The sequence below is a fragment of the Epargyreus clarus genome, unplaced genomic scaffold, assembly GCF_041222505.1.
Source record: "Epargyreus clarus isolate Ecla_fem2 unplaced genomic scaffold, WU_Ecla_fem_2.2 ptg000021l, whole genome shotgun sequence".
NCBI lineage: Eukaryota > Metazoa > Arthropoda > Insecta > Lepidoptera > Hesperiidae > Epargyreus > Epargyreus clarus.
In genome coordinates this window covers 12,786,088-12,811,381 of record NW_027332228.1, presented here as the reverse complement: position 1 = coordinate 12,811,381, position 25,294 = coordinate 12,786,088, and the positions used below count along the sequence as shown (strand labels likewise).

The window sequence follows — 25,294 nt, the reverse complement described above, 5'->3', positions numbered from 1 at the left end:
TATTTTAAAGTTGTTTTAATATTAAATTCTATAACAGCAAAGTAAATTAACAATTCTAAAAACTCACCAGCAGCCAACAAGAAGTGGTCCTTATCAGCGACAGCCAACGCCGCGAGGTCGTGCGCGGCGGCCAGTGTTCGTAGCAACTGTCCGCTGTGCAGACTGTACACGTAGATGCGCTGGTCCGCACACCCCACTGCCGCGCGGGCGGAATCGTGACCCACGCAGAAACATTTCACCTATTATCACAAATATATAAAGATATTTGGTAGATGAAATGTTTTATAGATTTGTCAAGAGGATATAGCTGTTTATGGACATGTAATCAATCTAATATAGGATTGTAATCTTATTTGAAGTCGATCAAAAACGCGTTGCTACCTCTGAACTGTAATATTTTTCACTTTCAAACTCTATTAACCACAAATTCGCTGTTATATGGTAGAAAGGCCAGCGTTCGTAGTAACTGTCCACTGTGCAGACTGTACATCTAGATGCGCTGATCCGCACACCCTACGGCCGCGCGGGCGGAATCGTGATCCACGCAGAAACATTTCACCAATTTTGTAAAGAATATTTTGAAAAAATGTAATTTCACCAAACAGATAGGTAAATAGTTTTGTAAGTGTCGTTTATGAAGGTCATTACCGCTAGTGGTCAACTTTCATCAATACGAAATAGCATTGTAGGCCCGAAGGTCGGACATAAAGCAACCTTTGATGGCTGCATAAGGTAGCAACGTTTGACAATTCGGTCGGAGATTGGTATATGTGTCTGAATTATCACAGTCTCTAAACTACTATACAGGCTGTATGGTACAGTAGAGCTTAATTAGACACAGCTGCTATAAGGCAAAAACAGTACCGGAATGGCGACTCTAAAAACACATTCAAAATGAACCATGGTCTACATGTAGTATCTTTACTTATATATTCATTATCGACAAATGTATAAATGAACGAAATGCTACCAAAGCTTCGTTCTAGTCAGAGATCAATAACCGTGTCAATATCCAATTGAACAACCATTTATATCAATAGCCTAACAAGCTATTGCGTCGAACAAAGCTATTCGGGAACACCAAAATATTGTTCTATAAAGGTATGTATGCAGAGACAATGAACGTACCATAAATCAAACTGGGAGTAAATCAGAACGTGTAGCAACAATGTGTTTCGTAATTTATCACGAGCGCGCGCTACGACAGCGTCAGCGAAAAACTTCACCCCCCGAAAACGTACAAAGCGGAACTTGCGATAAAAAACAAAGAGAATTTTGTTCTCTTAAGTATTTTTTTAATTAAGCAGAAAATGAACAGTTTACCTGAATCCTTAAGCCAGTTTTTTGTTAAAAGGTTGAGAACATTTTCAGCAGAACTAAGTAATCGAGTTTAATCGTATGTTTTGTTGTTTAAACATACGTACATATATCTACATCAGATAGTAAATAGCACATATTTGTCGTATTATTACTTATTACAATTTGCACATGACTATTTTAAATTAATACCCTTATGTCACATGATTATTTAATCATCGTATATGAAAAAGGCCTTGAATATCAATTAGTAAAATGAAATTAATTGAGTTTGAATGAAAGCATTTCTACGAAACGAAACCATAATAACAAATGTACGACTTATCGAGTTTTTGAACCCAATGTAGCAATAATGGAGAGGGCGATTGCCAATTTTGGTCCCACGAGTTGTCACCCCGACGGCAAGTTATATTAGTAGTGTTATCTAAGTTATATAGTTTGAAAGTTTCAATATCAATATAAGATATAATGTAACATTTTCACACTATTCATTTAATTCAACGTAAGTAATGTAATGAAACTGTCATAGGCTTTAGTTGCTCCATCTTAGGCATTGGTCATAACTCAAGCAAAAAGTACATTTGGGCTCAGGGTAGCCCAATAATATTCTAATAAATTATAACTTTAATTCATTAGTCCATAATTTATTGCTGACGAAATCAATAAAGGAAAGGTTTGATCTTAAGATTAGAGACGCTGTGACTATATTCGTTAGTTAATATGAATGGTCGGATAAGGTGAGTAGTTATCACTATATACGCCGTAAAAGCAATAAGAAAGGGAAACTTTAAGAGCACTCAGTGCGAATCGGCTGTAATTTATTTTCCCCGCAACGTGTAAGTAAGATCTAAAACAATTTAGTGGTCCGCAATTACTACGCGCGGAGGGTCGGGAATCGAGAAGTCGGGACCCTTGGGGGCTAACCTTTGGTCATTATAAATGAATTTTTCTTGTTAAAGGAGATTTATTTTCGGTTCGAGTCGAATTTATTCCTTTTGGAAATCACCGCAATTTTGCCGATCAGTAGCAAATCTATCGTACGATTTCTCTTTTGTTCTTTTCTTTATTAGAATTCACTGAGATTAAAGGTATAGAGGCCAGGTTTTTTAGTAATGCTGTAAAAAAATATTTTATATCACGGCGTGCGTAAATGGACGTTTTACGCACGCTTCGCGTGCGCAAAACCCCCATTTCCGACCCCGTAATATAAAATTTTATACAACACGCGGACGAAAAATGTTTTTCTGACTCGTGTGATTGCAGTCCTCGCCTGCGGCTCGGCCTGCAAGCTCACACTTGTCAGAAAAAAATTTTTCGTCCTCGTATTGTAATGTACTATTTGCGAATATCATGAAAAGAAAATTTAGACTTACTTAAAGAAATAGAATCTAACGTTAACGTTAACGTTAAAACTTTAGAGTACGAGTATTTGATTTATAACATTTTAAAATCTAAAAAGAAACTAATAGCCGTCGCAGACGTTATTAAAGTAAATCAAAACTAAAAGGGCGTTAAAATATTTTTAAGTAAAATCGTATTTATCTTCCTCGGATCTTAAGTTTGAATTGAAAAAACTAATAAGTTTCTTAACCTCCTTAACGAGTTCACTTAACGATAATTACCTAAAAGGGTCCTTTTAACATGCAACGGTGAAAACTGAAAATAAACGTAGTAAGTTATTTGTAAAAAAAAATAAAAAGAGGGTATACACTTTTCCCGATAAATTATCATTGATTATAAAATCTCTGAAATCAATCACATGTAGAACGGTCTATCTACTCCCTGTATTCACTAGCAAATTAATTGCTATCCCCGAGGACCAAAACATTTCGTGTAATTAGTAAAATAGGTACCTAACATAGTGTTATAATATAGAGTTCGTGTTAATACGTGAAGCTAATGTCTATCGTGTGAACGTAAGCCTTATCTTGCCCGTGGGATCCAATTAAGATAATTGCCTCTTAAGTGGTTTTCGTTACTTACTTCATTAAATAAAGTAGTGGTATTAATATGAAAGACAGTGTTGTTTTTAGCAGGGTTATTATTATTAGGTATTTAACATGTTTTCTATAATATTTAAGGTTTTATAAGAGAGAGGGGTCGTGTTTTGGCTTGTTCCTGGAAATACGCATATTTTAATATTTCACGTAAGAAGTAACAAAGTAATGTCATTTTCCTAATGCAAATAGTTGTCAATTTAACTTAACGTTTAGCCTAAAATATTGTTATTATTAAACATAATTCCATATTATATATAAAAGACTAAAAGGTAATGTAATGTAACAAACAAATTTAAATAAAAAAGTCTACTTTTAATATTTTACCAAAATACTACGTCCGGATTGATTAAGTATACGTTTAATTTAATTTAAACATACAGTATTAAGACGAGCACATAATTGTATACACATTATATATCAAATGATATCGACAGGCGTATATCTAATTTCACATTAGGCAAATTAATATTAATAGGAATAAAAAGCTCACCTTAGCCTTATGTCGTTTCAACGGGTGTAAATACGTCCCGGTGAGAAACGTCCTCAAGTGCAGTTCGTTCTCCCCTTGCAGCGTGATCAAGAACACGTTATCTTCTGTCACATCCATCAAATGTATCGGAACTCCAGCGGAGACTGTGTTGAGTAGTGTGAAGTTGTCTACATTCCACGTGCAAACAGTTCCATCCTGAGAACATGTCACTAGTATCTCTCCGTCGAGGATCACTTTGACAGCTGTCACCGGGCCGCGGTGGTGGTCTATTTTAGTTATCTGTTGGTAGTTAATTAGATACACTAAATAGATTTTTTATACCATAGATCTAGTAAACGGGCATGCATTAATGAAAGTGACCACTACCTTCAGTGGATAATTTTAATTAAGCCTATATAGGATTGAAGTCTTACTTTACGATCGGAAACAGATGCGTTACTATCCATACCATAATGTGGTCTGGCATAGCAGTCTATGTAAGGCTTTATTCATGACTATTAATTATTCTGTGGTTAGACACTCGTGACTGTCATGCGAACCTGTGATGTTGTCATATCATAAAGAGCGCACGAACTTTGTTGAGTTAGCTTTTAGTATATGTCTTTTTTAAATGACTGTGAAAAGTAATGTTCTTCGATCGTATGCAGGTATGTCTCATTCTTAGCCCAAACGTCTTGATACAGTTTAACATATAAGGTGTCGTTAGTTAACTCTTCTAAATTGTGGGAGTGACATAGCAGCATATGAGATGAGCGACATATAATTTCCTTTTCATTTAATTATTTTCAAGCTGCCGGGTTTTATATTATATTTTTTATAATAATTACAAGCATTCATAGCAGAAGTATCAATGATACTATTATGACTGAAAATAAGACTTCGGTTGAACGTTTTTCCGTTGATTGAAAATATACCTATTGAAAATATATGACGTTCTATATTTTCAATTGCAAATTAATATACTGAAAAGTTGATTGATTTTGAACTCTACAGTTTCATTATATCAATTGACTGGAGCGGTGGAGCGTAATAGAACTGAATTTTGTTTCGATATAAAAGCTGATTAATCCGCTTTCCCAAGTAAAATTGTAATTGCAATTCGATTAACATTTCATTACATTCAATTGCATATATAAATTTATCTAGGAAGTCTTACAAGTACCACAAAGTAATGTGTACGTAAAGTAATGGTGATTACTACCTATTTCAATTTCAGTTTACAACATCATAGATCTTATGTTTTATATATTTTGATGGTAGCGTGACTATATTTTTTTATTACAATTATTTAAATAAAACGTCAGAGCGAGGTTTCGAATAATAAATATATTTCTTTTTAACTTTACATTGGGAGAGATATGTCTGTTACCAGCCACTATAAAAGAACGCAACAAACTAAAATAGGTTGTATACGTATTGATTAATTTTTGCAAATACAAATGGAGCAAACCAACACGCCCCCTCAAAAATTAATCCTCCAATTATAACAACATTTATACAATAACAAAAATACCTAAACAGATCATATACTCTTTCCCAATGTTTACTGGGGAATACATAATCATGGTCCAACATTTGTTGCAAGGATTAGGAAAAACCCAGTAAAACCTAACCAGACCATTTCACTTATTTATATTAATTAATAAGTGTTAAAGAAATTAAAATTCTAAATTAAAATAAATTAAATCAATTATTCTAAGCCCATTCCTTCTCTAAATTTACAAAAAGTGACGGCGGGCAACGGCTTCGTCAGAACATCTGCCAGTTGTTTACCTGTCGGAATATAATTTAATTTTATTATATTTTTCTCAACTTGTTCTCTGGAGAAATGATATTTAATATCTATATGTTTAGATCGTTTATGGCAAGTTGGATTATTAGCAATACTTATACAGCCGTTATTATCTTCATAAATAATTATAGGCAAAGTAATATTAATTTTTAAGCTGAGAGCCAATGACTTAAGCCACAAGGCTTCTCTAACAGCCTCAAACAAAGCCATATATTCAGCCTCAGTGGAAGAAGCTGCAACTGACAACTGTTTCTTTGTACACCAGGTAATTGAACAATTATCAAACAATTTAAATAAATATCCAGTTGTGCTCTTTCTGTCCATTGTATCATTTCCACCCCAATCAGAATCAACAAAACCACATAATATATTTTTATAGTTACATCTCGTGTAAACTAATTTTAAATCAATAGTACCTTTCAAGTATCTTAGAACCCTTTTAAGACACTGCCAAAGTTCTTTATTATTTTTATTTGAATACCGGCTTAATAAGTTTACACTCAAACTCAAATCTGGACGAGTGCATAACATAATGTACATTAAACAACCTATAACATTCTGACATGGGGCATCATATTTCTCCACAGAATTTAATGCTTCATAATTTAATTTACTTTCGAGAGGAGTACTCACAGGATTGCAGTTTGACATTTTAAATTTATTTAAAACTGTTTTACTATATGCACTTTGATCTAAAGATATTTTATCATCGCATCTAGTTATTTTTATGCCTAGAAATAATTTAATATCTTTTAAATCTGTCATTTTAAATGTACTCATTAGATAGCTTTTAAAATTAGTAAGTGTTTCCACTTCACCACATGCTATTACCAGATCATCAACATATAGTACAAGATAAATATTTTTATAGACATTTCCGTTATCTAACATATAAATGCATCGGTCAGCCGATGAATTCTGAAAACCCCTTGATTTTAGTTTTTTGCTCAAATAGTTCAAACCAACATCTAGCAGCTTGTTTTAAGCCATACAATGCTTTGTTCAGTTTACAAACATAACCATCTTTATATTTTATACCTTCCGGAATTTTCATAAATATTTCCTCCTTTAGATTACCATTTAAGAATGCAGTTTTAACATCCATATGATGAATTAATAAATTAAACTGATTAGCGAAACAAATAATAAATCTAAAACTAGCTATTCTTGCAACTGGTGCAAATGTTTCATTGTAATCTGAAAGGTATTCTTGACTAAAGCCTCTGGCAACTAAACGAGCTTTATACCTCAAGGGTTTTCCAAATTCATCGTTCTTAATTGTAAAAATCCATTTACTGTCTACAATATTTCTATTCTGTGGCTTTGGTACAAAGGTCCAAGTTTTATTAACTTCAAGAGAATTTAATTCATCTTTAATGGCACTTTCCCAATGACATTTATCTTCTCTAGTTTGAATTTCAGCAAAAGAACTAGGTAATTTACATAGAATAGATTGAGCACACAATAAATAATTATTCACCATTTGTTTATAAGAAACAGGGGGACGACTTTTAATCCTATCACTCCTTCTAAGATTTAAGTTCTCATCTGTGTTTTGTATATCATGTGAATCTTCATCTACCGAATTATTCCGTTCAAGTACGTCATGATTAATTTTGCGAATTTTATTCGAGCACACATGCTCATCAGATTTCAGTACATCTGATTTACAACCATCAGAGATTCGAGACTCTATCGACACTGATTTTGACCCGTGGTCTGTACCAGTTTCATCACGAGAATTTTGGACATTCTCTTCAAGTCCTAATTCAGGCCTGGATTGCAAGAAATTAGTCTCATCTACGATAACATCTCTGACTGTACAAAATTTTTCGCAATTAGGATTCCAAACTTTATAACCATTTGGTTCATATCCCAGAAGGATACCCTTCCATGACTTGTCATCAAACTTATTTTTACAAAGTTTGTCATGAACATAAACAGTTGAACCAAAAACCTTTAAATATTTTAATTGAGGTTTTTTATCGTGCCACATCTCAAATGGTGTCTTTAATATTTTTAAAGCTTTAGTTGGTGATATATTGATTAAATAAACAGCTGTTAACACAGCTTGACCCCAAAAGACTTTTTCTAATTTAGCACCGTTTAACATAGCACGAGCTTTTTCTGTAATTGTTCTAACCATTCGTTCAGAAACACCATTTAATTGTGGAGTCCTAGGAACTGTAAGATGATAACTGATTCCCTTTTCAACACAGTAATTTTTCATTTCGGTAGATAAATACTCTCTACCATTATCGCAATAAAGGTAAACTAGCTTTAAGTTAAACTTAGCTTCACTCTTTGCAACAAAATCTTTAAAACAAGAAAATACGTCAGATTTATATGTTATTAAATAAACAACACAGTAATGAGTGAATTGATCAACAAAAAGAACAAAATAATTCTTGTTATCAACAGTTGAAGGAGTAATAGGACCACATACATCTGAATGTACTACATATAATGCTCGTTTAATAAAACTTTTATCCTTAGCGTTGTTAAACGGCAGCCGGCTCTGCTTTCCATTTATACATGCCTCACACAGATTATCATCCGGTACCACTGTACGTATTATATTTATGTCATCAAACATTTCATGAATTCTCATTTGTAAAAATTTATTTTTACCTATATGACCTAAACGCTGATGCCATAATCCGTAACTATTTTTGTCATTGTTATGAACTTGAGAAGCAGGGCAACTGACGTTCAAGCACAGTTCAAAATCTACAGTTATTAAATTATTTGAAAACATACCTCTCATTATAATTTTACCACCCTTGCAAATTCGTGCTCCTTGTTCGTCGAAAATTATTTCATATCCAGCTCGTTGCATTCTCGAAACAGATAATAAATTGTATGGGACCTCACGGCAGAATAAAACATTCTCCAAAGCTCCTTGTACGCCCATATTACTAGTAAGCTGCAAGGTTCCACGTTTGGTAGCTGTAATAAATTCACCTGATTTAGCAACTGAAATTTTAAGAGGAACATTTAAAACAGTATAATTTATGAAAATATCATCTCTATTAATTATGTGATCTGATGCGCCCGAGTCCAGTATAAATGTTATTTTATATTCAGTTTCATTTTTAAGTAAATAATCTCCAGTCATGAAAGCAAAACTTGAAGAAGAAGATGGTTGGTTAGTCTCAATAACTTGAACAGTTCTCATGCGATCAATAGATTTCTGCTGCCTCGATCGCTTAAAATAATAACAATCGTTCTTCACATGACCCTTCCTTCCACAATAAAAACATTTCATAAAATTTTGTTTCTTTCCTGTGTGCGACCGTGAATAATTGTCAATTTTTCTTTTCCGCCATATTTTTTCAGCTTTTCTTTCCGTATGCAAAATTTTTAAACTTGTGTCACCGGATTCATTTTTTAATTTTACTTCATGGTCTAAAAGTCTTGTTTTTACAAAAGCTAAGGTTAAATTATCATCCGACAAGGTTTCTATTGCAGTAACGACTCCATTGTATGTTGAGGGTAATGTCAGAAATAAATGAGCAATTTTATCTGATTCCTCTAATTTTGCACCACAAGCCAATAATTCGGCAATTAAATCATCAAAAACGGAAAAATGCTTAATGAGAGTAGTGTCGCCTTGTAATTTTAAAGATAACAATTTTTTTCGTAAAGCCAACTGAGTCGCGATACTTTTCCGTTCGTACAGAGAATCTAAACTTCTCAAAATATCCTTTGCAGAACTCTCTTCTTTCGCAAAACCGAGATATGAGTCACTCAAATATTCAACGATTACGCTCTTTGCGACCCGGTTATTCTTCTGCCACTCACTGCAATCTATATTCGGTTCGTCGTCGATAACTTTTATAACGTCAAGTTCACTAAGTAATGCCCGTATTCTAAATTTCCACACACTGTATTTCTCGCCGTTAAAAGGTTTTACATTTCTTTTCATTTTAGAACTTTCCATAATGCCGAAATTGTACTATAATTTTAAATTTTCAATTTTATATATAAAAATTTTCTGGGCCCATAACCTATTTAAATAAAACGTCAGAGCGAGGTTTCGAATAATAAATATATTTCTTTTTAACTTTACATTGGGAGAGATATGTCTGTTACCAGCCACTATAAAAGAACGCAACAAACTAAAATAGGTTGTATACGTATTGATTAATTTTTGCAAATACAAATGGAGCAAACCAACAACAATCATAAATTTTAAGTAGTTTTCTGTGGTTCTAGTATTTATTACCGCGTCTCCACACTTGACACACCTCAACAAGCTGTCACATTTTTAAAAGTATGGATAGAGCGTTTTACTTGGTTTGTTTATGTAGCTCTTAGAGCCCAGTTTTATTCCCCAAATCAACCAAAACGTTTGTAGAGGTAAGAGTTTGGCAAGTGCCAAACGAGCGACTTCGAAAAACACCGACGTTTTTGCAAAGGAAAAAAACGGTTCAATACCTCCGGAGTAAAACTACATAATAACTATGTACCTTTTATACATTATTTTAAAATATTCGAGGCCATGTGTATAATTGTATTTGCAGTTTTATTTCAACAGACAGTAATAATATAAATGAAACTTACCAAAGTGCCGTCAACCAATGACGTGACAATGACAGCGGAGTCTTCTCCGCCGCTGATCACTAGCGAGCGGTTCACTATAGCGGCCACACATAGCACTGGTGCTATGTGTTCCCTGTTATAAAACATTCATACACCATCAAAAGATAGAAACTGCGTAGAAGCTAGTCGAAGTGTATTTTTATTTCTATAAATCCCTGGTAAAACGTGTGAAAGAGAAACATAAAAATAATAATTTCAAAAAGTATTACATCAACGCTTGATACTGATACAACTACCCACGCTCTCAACGTAGGAGTGAAAAACTTATCTAAATATAAAATTCAATTCAAATTATCTAAATATAATTATTGACACTTAGTTATATAATACATAAAAACATAATATGTTTGTATGTATTATATAACTAAACGTAATGCAATTTTTTTTTTACTCTAACGCATTAGGTATAAACCTGTAATGTTAGCTGTGAATATGATTCAAATAAATAAATAAATAAAAAGTTATAAACAATTAAAACAGGATAAATTAATAAAATATTTTGCAATCTATCTTAAAACTTGGACGAAAATTCCGCATTCACTAACGTTATAAGCGGCACAAAACTAGCAGGCTCCAACGGTAATAACATTCCGTACTTTACGTTAAGAGGAGCTTAAAGCTGAATATTTTGCTTACACCGTCGAGCTTTTGACAAAGTTTGTAACAGCGGGATAAACTTGAAAGTTTAAGGTGGATTTAACTCTAATCTCGACATTGTTCGCTTTCGTGAAGCTTGCGCGTACTTTAACCGAACGCCTTTGAAACGGTACACAAATCCCTCACGTGTGCACATCAAGCAGTTACGGGTTTTAAATACGTTTAAAGCCAACAGCATATAGTCACTGGAAAGGCTAAAAGTGTGACACGCAAAAGGGCTTCTTTATTATACTCTATATTACTATCTATTATATATACTTCTATCTATCTATGTTATACTTAATATTATAAACGCCATGTATTTAGCAGTGAAACAAAACTTATACCACTTGAAAGGATATAACGTGCAAAAAATCTCATTCGTATGTTAAGGCCGGTAAATAAGAGTCAATAAGTCGATATCTGCTTAGACTAATTGAATGAAAGAAAAATACTTAATCAATTAGTTCGCTATATAATCGATTATTCATCAAATAAATAAATGATTTGTATAATCAAGCAATTACTTCATTACTTAACCAATTATTTCTTAAGGCTAACTAATTAATTATCTAATATTTAACTAATTAATCAATAACATGAGCATAAATTACTTGAGAACTTAATCAATTATATTTAAGAGAATACTTACAGTATTTTGGTCTTTATTGCGAGTGTGTGCAGGTCCCATACAATGACACTGGTGTCTTCAGACCCAGTTAACAGATACTGTGATTCCCGGGTCACGCACATGCAAAGTATCCGGCCCGAATGACCTGTGAGAGATTTGACAATTGATGAAAATGTAGATACATAGAAAAATCGGGATTACATTTTACAACTTATTAATATTTATCAATTGTTAATCATCGTAGGTGAATAAAGAATGAAGCATTACTTTTATTTCAATTTCTGTTGAACCAAAAATCATTTTTACTCGTATATTAATTTTGGCCCTAGATATAGTTGCAAAAATTACAGGAAGACGTAAATTACAAATATAGAAGATAGGTAGATATGAAAATTCGTTATGTACAAATACATTCAAATGTACACATAACATAACCACACTGTATCAATCTCTGGCTGTATGTGTCAGAATATATATTGACAGTTCGCCGCTTTAATATCGATGCACTTTGAATGTCTTCAGTTTGTTGGCGCAGAATCTAATACTCTGGGGTTTACTTGTTGCCATAGGTGGGATAGTTAAGTCAGAGGCTTACCCAGTTCGTTGGGCAAGTTAGTTTGGCAACTAACCCGACTGTAAGCTCCGAACAAAGTTCAGTCCGTCGGGACTGATCCGTATAAAGCATTGAAATATCCAAAATTTGGGGAACAAAGTTAATATAACGTAAAGTTCTCGTTCAGTTTAGGGTTGCATTCCTCTTTAAGTTAGATACTTACCATCCAATTACGTTCTGTTAGCGAAAGTTGTGATGTTCCAGACTCAGTTTGTTAGTGTGATATTAATTGAAACTGACGAGTCAATGATACGCTTTTTGTACTATCGTTTACTTTGCATTTATTCGAAGCACACCAAGAGGCACATCAAAAAAAAAAAAAAATAAGAGAAAGACCTCCAAAAAGGCCTTTCTCTTATTTTTTTTGACTAATGTATGATTCCATAAGTGCAAATGTGTCTATTTGAACACATAACCAAATGTCCTAAAATTTAGGTTTGGTCGAATGAAGACATGATTATAAAGTGATATTTTTTGGTATTTTATTGAATAAAAAAGTACGTGGTTTAAAAAATAATGCTACAATTATTACAAATGTACTACAAATCTCTTTGTAAGTTGAAATAAATTCAAACGGGACTTTCATAAAAGACGATTTTATCACAAAGTAGCGGTCACTACCAGGCGACCTTTGTATAGAAATACAAAGATAGTAATGGTATATAAATATCAAGCACATAAATTAAAAAATCACTGACGCGCACTTTGGGAACCTCTAACTTCAGTAAATTGATTATGTCATGAGCATGCAGTCCTTCTTCACGTCATTAGTTTCCCATAGACATAGATGTCTATAACTAAGTTGACAATAGATAGTCAACTCTATAAGATTGACGTCATTTAGATCAGTCAAAAATATGTTGCCAGCTTTGAGAACTAAGAAAGATCTTGTGTAAATGTTTGGCCTTATTTTACATATCAAACATAGGTAGTGTTCAAGAATACTTCTTTTCGCAGACGCATTAAGACAGGTTTTGACGTCCTAATCGAGCCATAAAGTGTTTTATCACCACTTTAACAAATATAAATTTATTTACCAATTCAGCAACAAGTGGAAAATGAAGCAATTTTATGCTTTTGTGTTACTTTAATCCTAGGTTTCAAAGCGATAGTCAATCGATATTCAATTATCGTAGCATAGATAGATAGATAGATAGATAGATAGAATACTCTTTATTGCACACTTACAGTTGAATTTAACTAATAGCAAAATACATACACAGGTCAAACAGTATGCAATAGGCGGTCTTATCGCTAAGTAGCGATTTCTTCCAGACAACCTATGCATGAAAAAGAAAAGAGAGACAAGCGGAGGAAGAAGGTTAGTGTGCGCGAAGTTAGAGAAGGAATAGGTTATGAAGGACAGGATACATGTAGTACATTAGTGTTAAAACAATAATATGTGAAACAATTAAATACAAGCAACAGAAAATGATAAAAAAGCACACATAGAAAACTGTGACAAAGTACATATGAAAACGACGAAAACAAGGTGGAAATCATAATTTAGAATAATATTTAAAGAGCTGGTTTTTAAATGAATCGAGTGATTCAGCACGACGTATGGCCATGGGTAATTTGTTCCATAAGCCAACAGCAACTGTAGAGAAAGAGTTTTTGTAGAAGGACGAAGAATGAGCGGGAGTTTGGAGAGAGAGATTTACAGAGGAGCGAAGACAGTGGTCATGTGCAAGGTACAGGTACTGGAAACGGTCTTTTAGATAGGTAGGGGCGATGGGGCTGAACAGCACGCAGTATAGCGCAGAAAGAATATGCATATTCCGGCGAAGTCGGATAGGGAGCCACTTGAGTTTAGTACGATGCTCGGATATGTGGTCATATTTGCGAAGACCAAATATGAAACGAATACATAAATTTTGGAGACGCTCAAGTTTGTTAAGTTGCTCTTCACTGAGGTCGAGATAGCAAACATCAGCATAGTCGAGAATAGGAAAGAGTAATGAATGAGTTAACGCAATTTTAGTAGCAATAGGAAGAAAGTTACGGAGTCTTCTAAGTGAGCCTACCACGGAAAACATTCTTCTACTTACTTCCTCGATTTGAGGAGACCATGATAGATGTTTATCCAAGTATATGCCGAGGTTCTTAACTTTATCAGAGTATGGAATACGTACGCCGTCAAAAGTTACATCTGGTAACGAACTCAGATCTACTTTGGATAATAAGCGGGAACTGCCTATTATTATAACCTGCGTTTTGTTAGGATTGATTTTGAGACCATGGTATTCACTCCAGCCTACAATGCGAGCAAGATCTTCATTTAAGGAGCAAATTGTCTTAGGCAGGTCTCCTAATGCGGTTTGTTTGTACACTTGAAGATCATCTGCATAAAGGTGGTAGAGAGAAGACAAATTGAGACTTATAGAGTTAATAAAAAGAGAAAATAGAAGAGGAGACAACACGCCACCTTGCGGTACCCCGGCAGATACATCAGACCAAGCAGACTGCGCTTCCTGGACCTGTATACGTTGCCGGCGCCCATGCAAGTAACTTTGAAACCAACCTATCGCTGTCGGAGATATGTTGAACGAGCTAAGAAGAATGGCCAGCAGGATGTCGTGGTCCACGGTGTTAAAAGCACTGCTGAAATCCAGGAGAACTAACACCGTGAGCCTCTGGCCATCCATACCTCTCCGGATGTCGTCAGTGATGTGCAATAGGGCAGTCGTCGTACTATGACCAGGGCGGAAACCAGATTGGAAGGGATTTAACAGGTTATGTTTGGACACAAAAGAACTGAGTTGTTGGTGAACCAGACGCTCAAGTGCTTTTGATAGGAATGGTAGGATGGATATAGGTCGATAGTCCGTGAAATCAGAAGGATTGTGCTTTTTCGGGATAGGAATTACTAGAGCTTCCTTCCAAGTGAGAGGAAAACAACATGTTGAGATGGATTGATTAAGGATGTAGGTGAGGGTAGGAGATATAATGTCGATGATAGGAATGATCATCTTACGACTAATACCGTCGCAACCAACAGAGTCCGAGTGGATGCTTTTAATGCTCAGTTCAACATCAGGAACAGTGAAGGCACGAAATTGGAATGCAGGAAATCCAGGAGTGGCAACATTAGAAAGAGAATTCAATGTTAACTGTTTTTTTGCGCTATCAATGCACGAAGTAGAGGAAAAATGCTGATTAAGAAGGTTTAAATCTAAATTGGACGGGCAATCTTGGCGTGCCTTACCAACTCCTAGGGATCTTAGAAATTTCCACACTTTAGCACAGTCTTGGTTTTGAACTGAATTGTAGATATGGCGTCGTTGTGCATCTCTACACACCTTATTGCAGTGATTTCGGACAGATTTATATACTTCTCGATTTTCGTCAGTAGGATTCAACTTATACTTGGTCTTGGCGTTGTTTTTATTGGCAATAAGTACTTTAATGCTTTCCGTGAGCCAGGGAGCAGGTAGGTGTCTGACTCGGACAGGTCGAGCAGGTGCGTGCTTATCCAATAATTGAATGAGAAGTGATGTAAAAAGAGCCACTTGTTCATTCACACTACTCGCCTTCTGTATTACACTCCAATCAACCTCCTCAGCATCACGCCGAAACTGTTCAATATCTATGCCACCAAAATTGCGTCGAAGAAGTATTCTCGACTTAGCTTTAGGAGGTTTCAATTTGTAGGATAGGTAGATAAGGTCGTGGTAAGAGAAACCGTCAGCAGCATGTTGACCGTGTTTTGCAACACTGTCTGGTGAAGATACGAATATTAAGTCTAATAGAGAAGGAGAACAATTGGGGAAGAAATGTGTTGCAGAGAGTGGAAGATTATGAAGGTTAGCTGCCTCAATGACTGACTTAAGGTGGTTTGATCTACTGTCATTTTTTAACAGACAAGTGTTAAAGTCCCCCATAAGAATCAAGTGGGAGTAAACAGGAGTAATTTCTTCTAATAAAGTTTCTAATACGGAATAGTAATTAAATGTTAATGAAGGATTATAAAATACCCCTAGAAGAAGTTTAGTATGAGAGAAGAGGACTTCAACAAGTAAATATTCGGCTTCACTGCCGGGTTGTGACTGACGAATTATAGAAAAGGGAATATGGGAACGGAGATAAATAGCAACGCCGCCTCCCGCCCGTTCGAAGCGATCGTTGCGAATTAAATGAAATCCCGGAAGTGAATATGAAGTAGAAGGAAGACATGATTTAAGCCATGATTCTGAAACAAGTATAGCGTGAATGTGTTTGCTATTGTATTGTGTAGCATAGTGTCATGGCTTTGTCGGAGTTTCTAAATTGCTTTGCACACAATATGGTAATGGTTTTAAATGCAATAGTGAAAAGTTTTGCGCCTTTTTCCACACATAAAGGTAACTCAATAGTGCCTTTTGTGCCGTTATATGAAATTGTCGACTCACGTAGCGCCAATAATGTACCATGTTGGGGGCTTGGGGGATAGTTAAACGACTCAAATGAGATTTAATCATAGATTTAGGAGTACGGTTACTTACTTACGGAGTACGAATACTTTTAGGCATAACTTGGAAATTATCAAAAATAGCGATATTTTTATGTATCTCTTGTTCGTTATCCATAATGCGTGAGCGAGAAAACAAACAAATGTTGCGTTAGTTTACAATCTTGTGTCGTAGAGAAAATTATCTGTCGCGCGTGTTTACGGACAAAACTTGTGTTCCATTCACATACGCGCCATTTGTATTCTATCGTTTCATACACTTACGCACACAATTCGCGCAATGGTTAAGCAGTGAGTTAATTCATATTTAGGGTGTAACGTTCGTGCTGCAATAAACAAGTTAAAATAAATAAATAAAACTGCAATTAAACCTTTTATTTTAAATACAATTATAATAGACTTGAACAGGTTTTTACAAAAGTACTTTCTTTATTATAATGAGAGTTTTGTTTTCAATGGTGCACTTTAATTGTATACTCGTAAAATATGAAAAGAGTTAAATAAAGTGAATTATAACTGTGCTGAGAGATAATAAAGTGCTTCTTTCATATAACTCTTATGGAATTACACAGTGGTTCGTCAGTAATAATTTTAACATAAAAATCTTGTAACAACTAAAATTATAAATAATAATTATTATTTCTAACCGTACCTTTTATTAAGATTATATCTAGACGACTAATTCAAAACCATTATAATTTTAACTTTTGCACAACCCATTACAGCTAATATGTGGCATGAATATAAATATTTCCGCGTAGGAACCGTAATCTCTTGTTTTAATAAAAAAGAGATCAGATTGATGGGCTCAGTCCCAGGTGTACGCTATCACCCCGGGCTCCCCTTTCAATAAAATGGGGGAATCGTGCTCTGAACAGGTCTCCAATAACATTAATCGCTTTATAACCGTAGCGAAATTGTGCGGGATCCTTCGACAATACCACCCTTGTTGGGAAATTTAGTTCGAGTTTTAATCAGCTTTTGTAATATGAATTTGAACCTTTATTGGTAAGAAAGCGATGATTGAAGAGCGAAATATTGGAGCAAGAGGTAAAATTTTTGATCATAAGTATCTTATAAAGGGATTTATTTTAATTAGAAATTTTAAGTGTACAGCCCCAATCTATTAAAACTTTGCAGTCCCGAAATTCATGGCATTTCGCTTCAGACTAATATACCTTTTGTTATAACTTTGTGAGTAAGAAATATTAATTACAATAAGACGAAATATTAATTACGAAATGAAGAGCTTCGGCCAGTTAGAGTAGATTGAAAATTCTAAAACTAGTTTATATTAAGCTGACGATTTGTTATTATTTCGAGTTAAAGTAAACATTAATTAGATTGCTTACAGATGTTTGTAGAAACAAGAAGTATAGAAATACTGCATAATAGATAGGCAATAAATATCATTAGGTTTTTGAATACATTTGATAGTGTGTCCAAAAATTGTTCTTGTTGTATGTGTATTGTTGTTTTAGGTTACACTTTACCTCCGTAATAATTGTTGAAAAATAAAAAAGATGAGATTACTTTAATATGAAAATATCTTTTTTAATACATTATAAAAATAACAAGTATAAGCTAAATTTCAAGAACATACAAGAAGAAGACGGAATCGCTTGTTTTATATTTTCTCACGAAAGTCCTAAACAAGCAAAATAACAAAACAAGTTTCCTTATCTAGCAAAGTCCACCTATATTACAATAACGAAGGTGACTTAACCCTGACACTGCGGATATTCCGTTGACGGGACTAAAATATAAAGTTGGGAAAATATATTTTTCTTTCAGATTTAGGTCATTGATTTATGAAAAAACCAACCACAGGTCTACAATTAAATAAATTGACAAATAAACTACGCTATGTTCTATAATAATGACGTAAATTTTTTTAACATTCTATATATCTATGTGTAAGATACTCACAATGACGCTTTGTAAATATAGATAATAACAATAACATACCTACAGCGAAATTTCATTTTTTTTAATAAATCTACATGTTTCCAAAATATACTATGAACATACTACCTTCGTGTCGCAAGGCTTAACCTTTCTGGGAATTTTTTTGATGCGGCTAATCTCAGCACGTGCCGGAGAGAAATAAAAACGACAAAATAAGCAACGTAATTTCTTATATTTTATTATGAGTACGCACTTAATTAACTTCTGCCTGCCACTTCGAAATTTAGATTATTAAGTTAAGTAGTCTTATATGGCTTTTTAATATAAAATGGATTGCATAAAACTTACTTTATATCACGGCGTGCGTAAATGGACGTTTTACGCACGCTTCGCGTGCGAAAAACCCCCATTTCCGACCCCGTAATATAAAATTTTATACAACACGCGGACGAAAAATGTTTTTCTGACTCGTGTGATTGCAGTCCTCGCCTGCGGCTCGGCCTGCAAACTCACACTTGTCAGAAAAAAATTTTTCGTCCTCGTATTGTAATGTACTATTTTATTTTGTATCCTTAAGATTTTGTAACAGAATAGGAATTCTTGACACCCAAGAATTTTGCTTGTGTGCAAGCTTTTTTCTATATATTTATTTACAACTAACATAATCTATACTATCTATACTATATATATTATTATAATTTGATTTGATTTGATTTGATTTATAAATTATTGAAATAAGGTTTTTAAAGTGAGAGAAATACGCCACCAATATAACACTTAGATTGACCTCTCTAATTCAGCGAGTCTCATACATAAAGGAGTCCGTTTAAACGGGTTAATTATATATTTAAGTATCCTTTGGACATTTTGAAAGCAATAGAAAGTCCTGTGTATAGCTGATCATACACTAGTAGCTATCTCTAACTTTTAAATCCTTGATTTCCATAACACTAAAGATTTAGGTTTTACCACACTTTTCGAACCAGAATAAAGTAGAACAAATAAGTCATGAATAAATGCTCGGTTGTACTTGAAACACAACGAATTACAATATATCTATATTACACCGAAGAGCCTCATGTCGCAAGTGGCTTAACCCTTGTCCTGCGAATATTCCGTTGACGCGACTAAATACGGACAGGCGGCCTCCGTAACCTTTGTTGGAGAATAAACTCGCTAAGTAATGAAAACCGGAGATTTTGTGTCGTTAATTAAACGTGGAAGGGCACACAAAGGAAGGGAAATCCTTATGAATTTCTACGGACTGTGTCTTCGTAAATTAAAGGTGAGGCGAGTTATTAGCACGGTGGCCTGTTTACGATAAACATTTGTCTTTAATCAAGTAATTAATATTTTGCTTTGATAACGCTCCGTCTAATTTAATGAAGGCTTGATTATCTTGTCAATAGTAAACATTATAAAGATATAATTAATTATAAAAACAATAAAATATTTGTTATCAAAAATACGCCATGTTTTAGTCCACGTTTAAAAATTTGATAGGATTGATTCTTTATCAATATGTAGTATGTATAACATATTGTTATGTTACAATCTAGATCAACAATTCCAATTAAATTGTCGAAGCAAATTAATTGAAATTGCTATTATGGCATCAACAATAGAGGCTCTATTGTTAGTTGAGCCGATGCGCACATGATAACAATATGTACCTATCCCTATCCAAAGCTAAACGATCGATACAAGTAAGTGATATCGGATAGCATGCAGCAAAAAATGGGTATATAGTAAATTTAGTAATAGCGTTAACACAGATATGAGTACATCTATAATTGTACTTGACTAGCATATAGTTATAGCTCCGTTTTAGATTGACGGGAATTCTATGGACACACACAAAGGCAAATATATAAACACTTACACTCAGAATTCACTATCTATTTAATAGCCTGTTAATTTACCGAGTGCTATCTAGAAGACCCATAAAGCCCCGTGGTCATAATACTGAACTTCCAAGCAAAGAGCTTCGGTTTCTATATTTAGATAGATAATCTAATAGGTAATCTAATATATGACAAGTAATATGATTGGTAATCTAAATGATGAATTAATATTATTATTCTAGATGCTAACGTTGTTTTTGTGAATGTAAGCACTCTGATGTGTGTTATGACCGTGTATGCTTATATGCGCCCACGCGTGTGCGTAAGTTTGAGCGCGTATGCGCGTGCCTGCGCGTGTGTGTGTGTGTGTGTATGTTCATTTATATAAATCTGTACGCGTGCACGAGTGTGTGTATATTCGTGCGGGCGCATGTGAGAGCGCGTAAGCTCACGCGTGTGTATTGCGTGCGTGCTATGTCTGTGAGTGTGTGTTCATTTATCTATACCTACATATAAATAAAATTGGAGTGTCTGTTTTGAAATAACCGTCAATCGTCAAACCGTAAATCTTGAATTTTTACTACATACATATGAACATACGGTTTTGTTGTATGTACATACGGTACATACAACAAAATATTGTTTTTTACAATTTTTGTCTGCTTGTCTGTCTGTTTGTTCTGGTTAATATCTGAAATGGCTGGACCGATTTTGACGGGACTTTTATTGGCTTATTTATATTTTAGAACTTCCTATGCCCCGCGATCTTACCCGCATCAAAACAATAGCGTTTTTGTATTATTTTACGTGTGTATCCTAAAGGAAGACCTTGAAATCAACTTATGGCCCCGGGAGGCACATTTCAAAGACCAGATTTATTTTTAACGCGGGTGAAACCGCGGGGTACAGCTAGGTGTGTATTATTAAACGTCTCAATAACTACTCACCTTTGAACGTATGCACTTTCGAGTTGGACATGACGTGCCAGAGCTGCGGATCGCCGGCGGACGGCGCTAACACCAGATGTTGTCCGGAGGGCGCGAGCTGTAGCAGCCGCGCGCCGGCGCCGGGCGTCGAGCCGCCCACCGACACCACGCGGACCGTTGACGCTATTGGTGGTTGAAGCCTGACAGACAATCATGATAGTTCAATATTATTGTTACTTTTATCAAAAAGTCTGTACTGTATTATGAATATAGTAACGTAACAAATATCAAATACAAAATATTAAGTACGTAATAGCTTGGAAGTTTTTGCCATTATCTATTTACCATGGATAATAAAGTATCATTTTAAGCAAAAAAATCTACTCTTGTCTCTATATTATTTTAAATTTGTGTTTCGTTTATTGTAACGTTGTAAAAATGCTAAAAAGCTTTAAGACCGCTTCTTATCATTGTTTTATACAGTATGTTTTTTAGTTTCGTAAACTTAATCTGAGTTTAAAGCTAAATTTATTTCTTTTCTTTCAGGATATGCACAAATCTTTACGAGCAGTGACACATGTATTATAAAGGTCTCTACGCCATCTAATTTTTTCTGTTGTTACGTAAAAATCTTGTCTTTTTAAGTCACTTCCCTCCACTTCACTTTTCACTACCCTTTTCAGACTTGTTTTATTATTTCATAAACGACAATGAGAGAATGCCGCGGAAATTAACAACCCGACCGTGTCGAACGAAAGCTCGTATCCACGTAACAATAGCTCTATTGAATTTCACGTCCGTGGAAATGTATAAACGGAGAAGAGCCGTGCATTCTCTAGTTACGTGACACGTAGGAATAGGCACGTCGCGGCAATGTGCGAGGTAACTACGTGACAAGGTAATTTCGTTACCCGATTTATGCTAGGAAGTATCAGAGGCATATAGAAAATAAATTACCTTGCATTGTCGAGTTGGTAATTCTGGTGACGTCATTTAAATTTAAAAATTTACCTTTTTTCTAAATTCTGTCAATATAAAACTGACATGAATAATTATGATCTATGTGTGCGTGATTTCTGTTTTAGTTCTACGTCTTTGTGTTTAAGAACACATATGATTTTAAATGTGTTTTAGCACACACAAGATAGAAAAGTTTTATATATGGCCGCGAAGACGTGTGATAGGTCTATTGAATTTTACGTCCGTGGGAATGTATAAACGGAGAAGAGCCGTGCATTCTTCTCTAGTTACGTGACACGTAGGAATAGGTACGTCGCGGCAATGTGCGGGACAACTATGTGACAAGGTATTTTCTTTACCCGATTTATGCCCGGAAGCCTCAGAGGCATGTACGGAATAAAATATCTTACATTATCGAGTTCGTCATTCTGGTGACGTTATTTGAATTTAGAGATATTATTTTTTTCTAAATTCTGCCAATATAAACTAATATGAATAATTATGACCTACGTGTGCTTGATTTCTGTTTTAGGGCTACGATTTTATGTGTGTTTTAGCACACACAAGATAGAAAACTTTAATATAGGGCCGCGAAGACTTGTGCCGATAGCTCTAATGAATTTAACTTTCGTGGCAGTGAACAAATAGAGAAGAGCCGTGCATTCACTGGTTACGTGACACGTAGGAATAAGCTCGTCGTGGGAATGTACGAGGCAACTATGTGACAAGACTTTTCTTTACTAGATTTATTGCCAGAAATCTCGAAGATATCTACGAAATAAAATCGTTTGTACTTTATTGTTTAAAATTCTATCCGAATCTGTTTGTCGAGTAATACTTTCGTTTAGTCACGAACCGTTATATGACACATAGAATTTTTGTTATTTCAAGATGTCTGTCAATTTAAAATTTGGGTGAATATTCGTAAATAAAGCCTGGGTATTTATTTGAATATATTGTATGGGTTTGTAACACACAGGATTATGAATCCAGACATCATAATAAAAATACAACGAAAGCTCCAATGCGTTAACAATAGCTCTATTGAATTTGACATTCGTGGAAATGAATAAACGGAGAAGAGCCGTGCATTCTCTAGTGACGTGACACGTAGTAGTAGTCACGTCGTGAAAATATGCGGTGAAATAATGTGGGTATTTCTTTTGTAAGCATTTCCTTTGCCAGATTTATGGGCGGAAATCTGAAAGGTATTTTAGGAAATAAAATAGTCTGTATTTTATTGTTTTAAATTCGGACCGGAAGAATTTATCGAGGTTTTCGTTTTTGTTACAATAATAATGATAAAGAAATGTAATTTTAGTTTTGTTTTCAGAACTCTATTACTATTAATATTGTGTAAATAATGATGGATTTTAGATACATACAAATACTGACATAACAATATATTAATAACGGAGTTACGAAATTAGTTACAATAACATAAAAATACAAATGAAATCGTGGATTAATGTAACAATTTGACGTTGATAGAATAGAAGAGCCGTAGTTTAGGTTCAACAGAGCTACGTAACATGTACGTAGGCATGTGAGAGAATGTGTTGTAACAAGAACGTTTTCTGCTTCATTAATTTTCCGGTTGTGATTTGCGTTCTGGGAACTGTCGTCATTCTTGGAAATAAAATGTTATACGTTGTATTCATGAGGGTAGGGTTATTCACGGAAAAACGTGTCCCAAAATGGCGACATTTCTATTCTTATCTTTAAATTATAATACTTTTAGTTTTACTATTACATAACACAACACAATTTCCCTTACTCGTACTTTTAATTATTTTTATTGATAAGTATTATATTTTTTCCAATGGTCATCATTATAAAAGACTTGGAGATTGCGTGCGCAATTTTTTTTTTTATTTTTCTTTATATTATTGGAGTAGCAGACGAGGATGCAGTCCACCTGATGGTAAGTGGCTACTGCCACCCATGGACATCTGTAATCAACGCCAGATAGGATTAGATATTCCTACCTGAGGTCGGCCACAGATGCGCCGCTACCCCTGAGGACTAAGCTGGAACGCCTCGGAAAATGTCTCCCTTACCACACCCTTCAAAACGGAACACAGCAGCTCCTAACACTGCTGTTATGAAGCTGAAATAGGTGTGGCGGTGGTGCCGCCGATGTCGAACCACAAAGGGTTCTACCACCTTCACAACTACAAAACGTATAATACTTCAAATATTACTTTTGAAAACAATAAATTGTAAGTAATAATTTGAATATTATCACATTGTGTTTTAGGTATATAATTATATTGGTTTGATTGTATATGGGACAATTTAGGTATTATTGTTGTTCTATCAAGGATGGCAATTGTATCGCTTAGATTATTATTAATTATGTTCCTATCTGGAATTGTAGGTACAATAAGTTAAATAATGTATATATTTAGCCACTGATAGGTATGAGTATCAAAATACGTATTTTGATTATACGGTACACAAATTATATTCTACGAAACCGGCTGTTTAAATGTTAATACAATGTGTTTTCCAGTTAAAATAATTGTATGTGTCGCACATAAAATGTCACCACCGATGTTATTCATGTAACAGAATCTAAAATATAGATAACGCACAGCTTAAAGCGGTAGATGTATGCATGTAGAAAAGTATGCGTTTATGCGCTTTTATTTATTTAACGTATAAGAACTCAGCAAGTATTTTATGGAACTCATTCCTTCAGGGGCTAAATAGGGGAGCAATAGTTCTATTATGTAGCGTCGATTTATAACAGTGTAGAAAAAAATTTTAACTGCAAAAAATACGGTTGAGACAGTAATAGCTAAAACTAAATGTAATCTTTTTTATCTAGAAAGATAAACAAAAAGTATCTGTGCAACAATAACAGCGGTTGCAGCGTTAGTATCTGAACCTGACAGTAGCTAAGAAGCGTCTCCATTGTTAGGGAACTGTGAACGATTGAAGAATGCTCTTTGTTTCATTTTGCACGTAAATGTGAATTCTTGTATGGTTTCGAATGCAGCATTTTGCAGCAGCTATTTATTTGGTGTAAATGTAATTTAAAAAATACACAAAGTTTGAATCATTTATCAATAATGTTATATATGAAAATAATTATAAACATGCAATGCCATTTAAAT

The 25,294-nt window shown here is 34.4% G+C and overlaps 1 protein-coding gene and 1 long non-coding RNA gene across 2 annotated transcripts in view; both read right to left on the bottom strand.

The window, feature by feature from the left end:
* The window catches only part of LOC140750930 (protein qui-1), a 154,417-nt gene that overhangs the window by 17,109 nt on the left and 112,014 nt on the right, over window positions 1-25,294 (bottom strand). The window contains exons 15-19 of the mRNA XM_073084690.1: window positions 21,234-21,412; window positions 11,493-11,616; window positions 10,166-10,277; window positions 3,808-4,086; window positions 68-239 (exon numbers count right to left, since the gene is read on the bottom strand). Coding sequence (XP_072940791.1) covers window positions 68-239; window positions 3,808-4,086; window positions 10,166-10,277; window positions 11,493-11,616; window positions 21,234-21,412 — 866 coding nt within the window. The remainder of the gene's footprint in view (window positions 1-67; window positions 240-3,807; window positions 4,087-10,165; window positions 10,278-11,492; window positions 11,617-21,233; window positions 21,413-25,294) is intronic.
* On the bottom strand, window positions 5,115-9,774 carry LOC140750931 (uncharacterized). Its single transcript, XR_012103255.1, has 2 exons — window positions 8,360-9,774; window positions 5,115-5,580 (listed from the first exon to the last, which is right to left on the bottom strand). It is a non-coding gene; the product is annotated as an uncharacterized LOC140750931 (long non-coding RNA).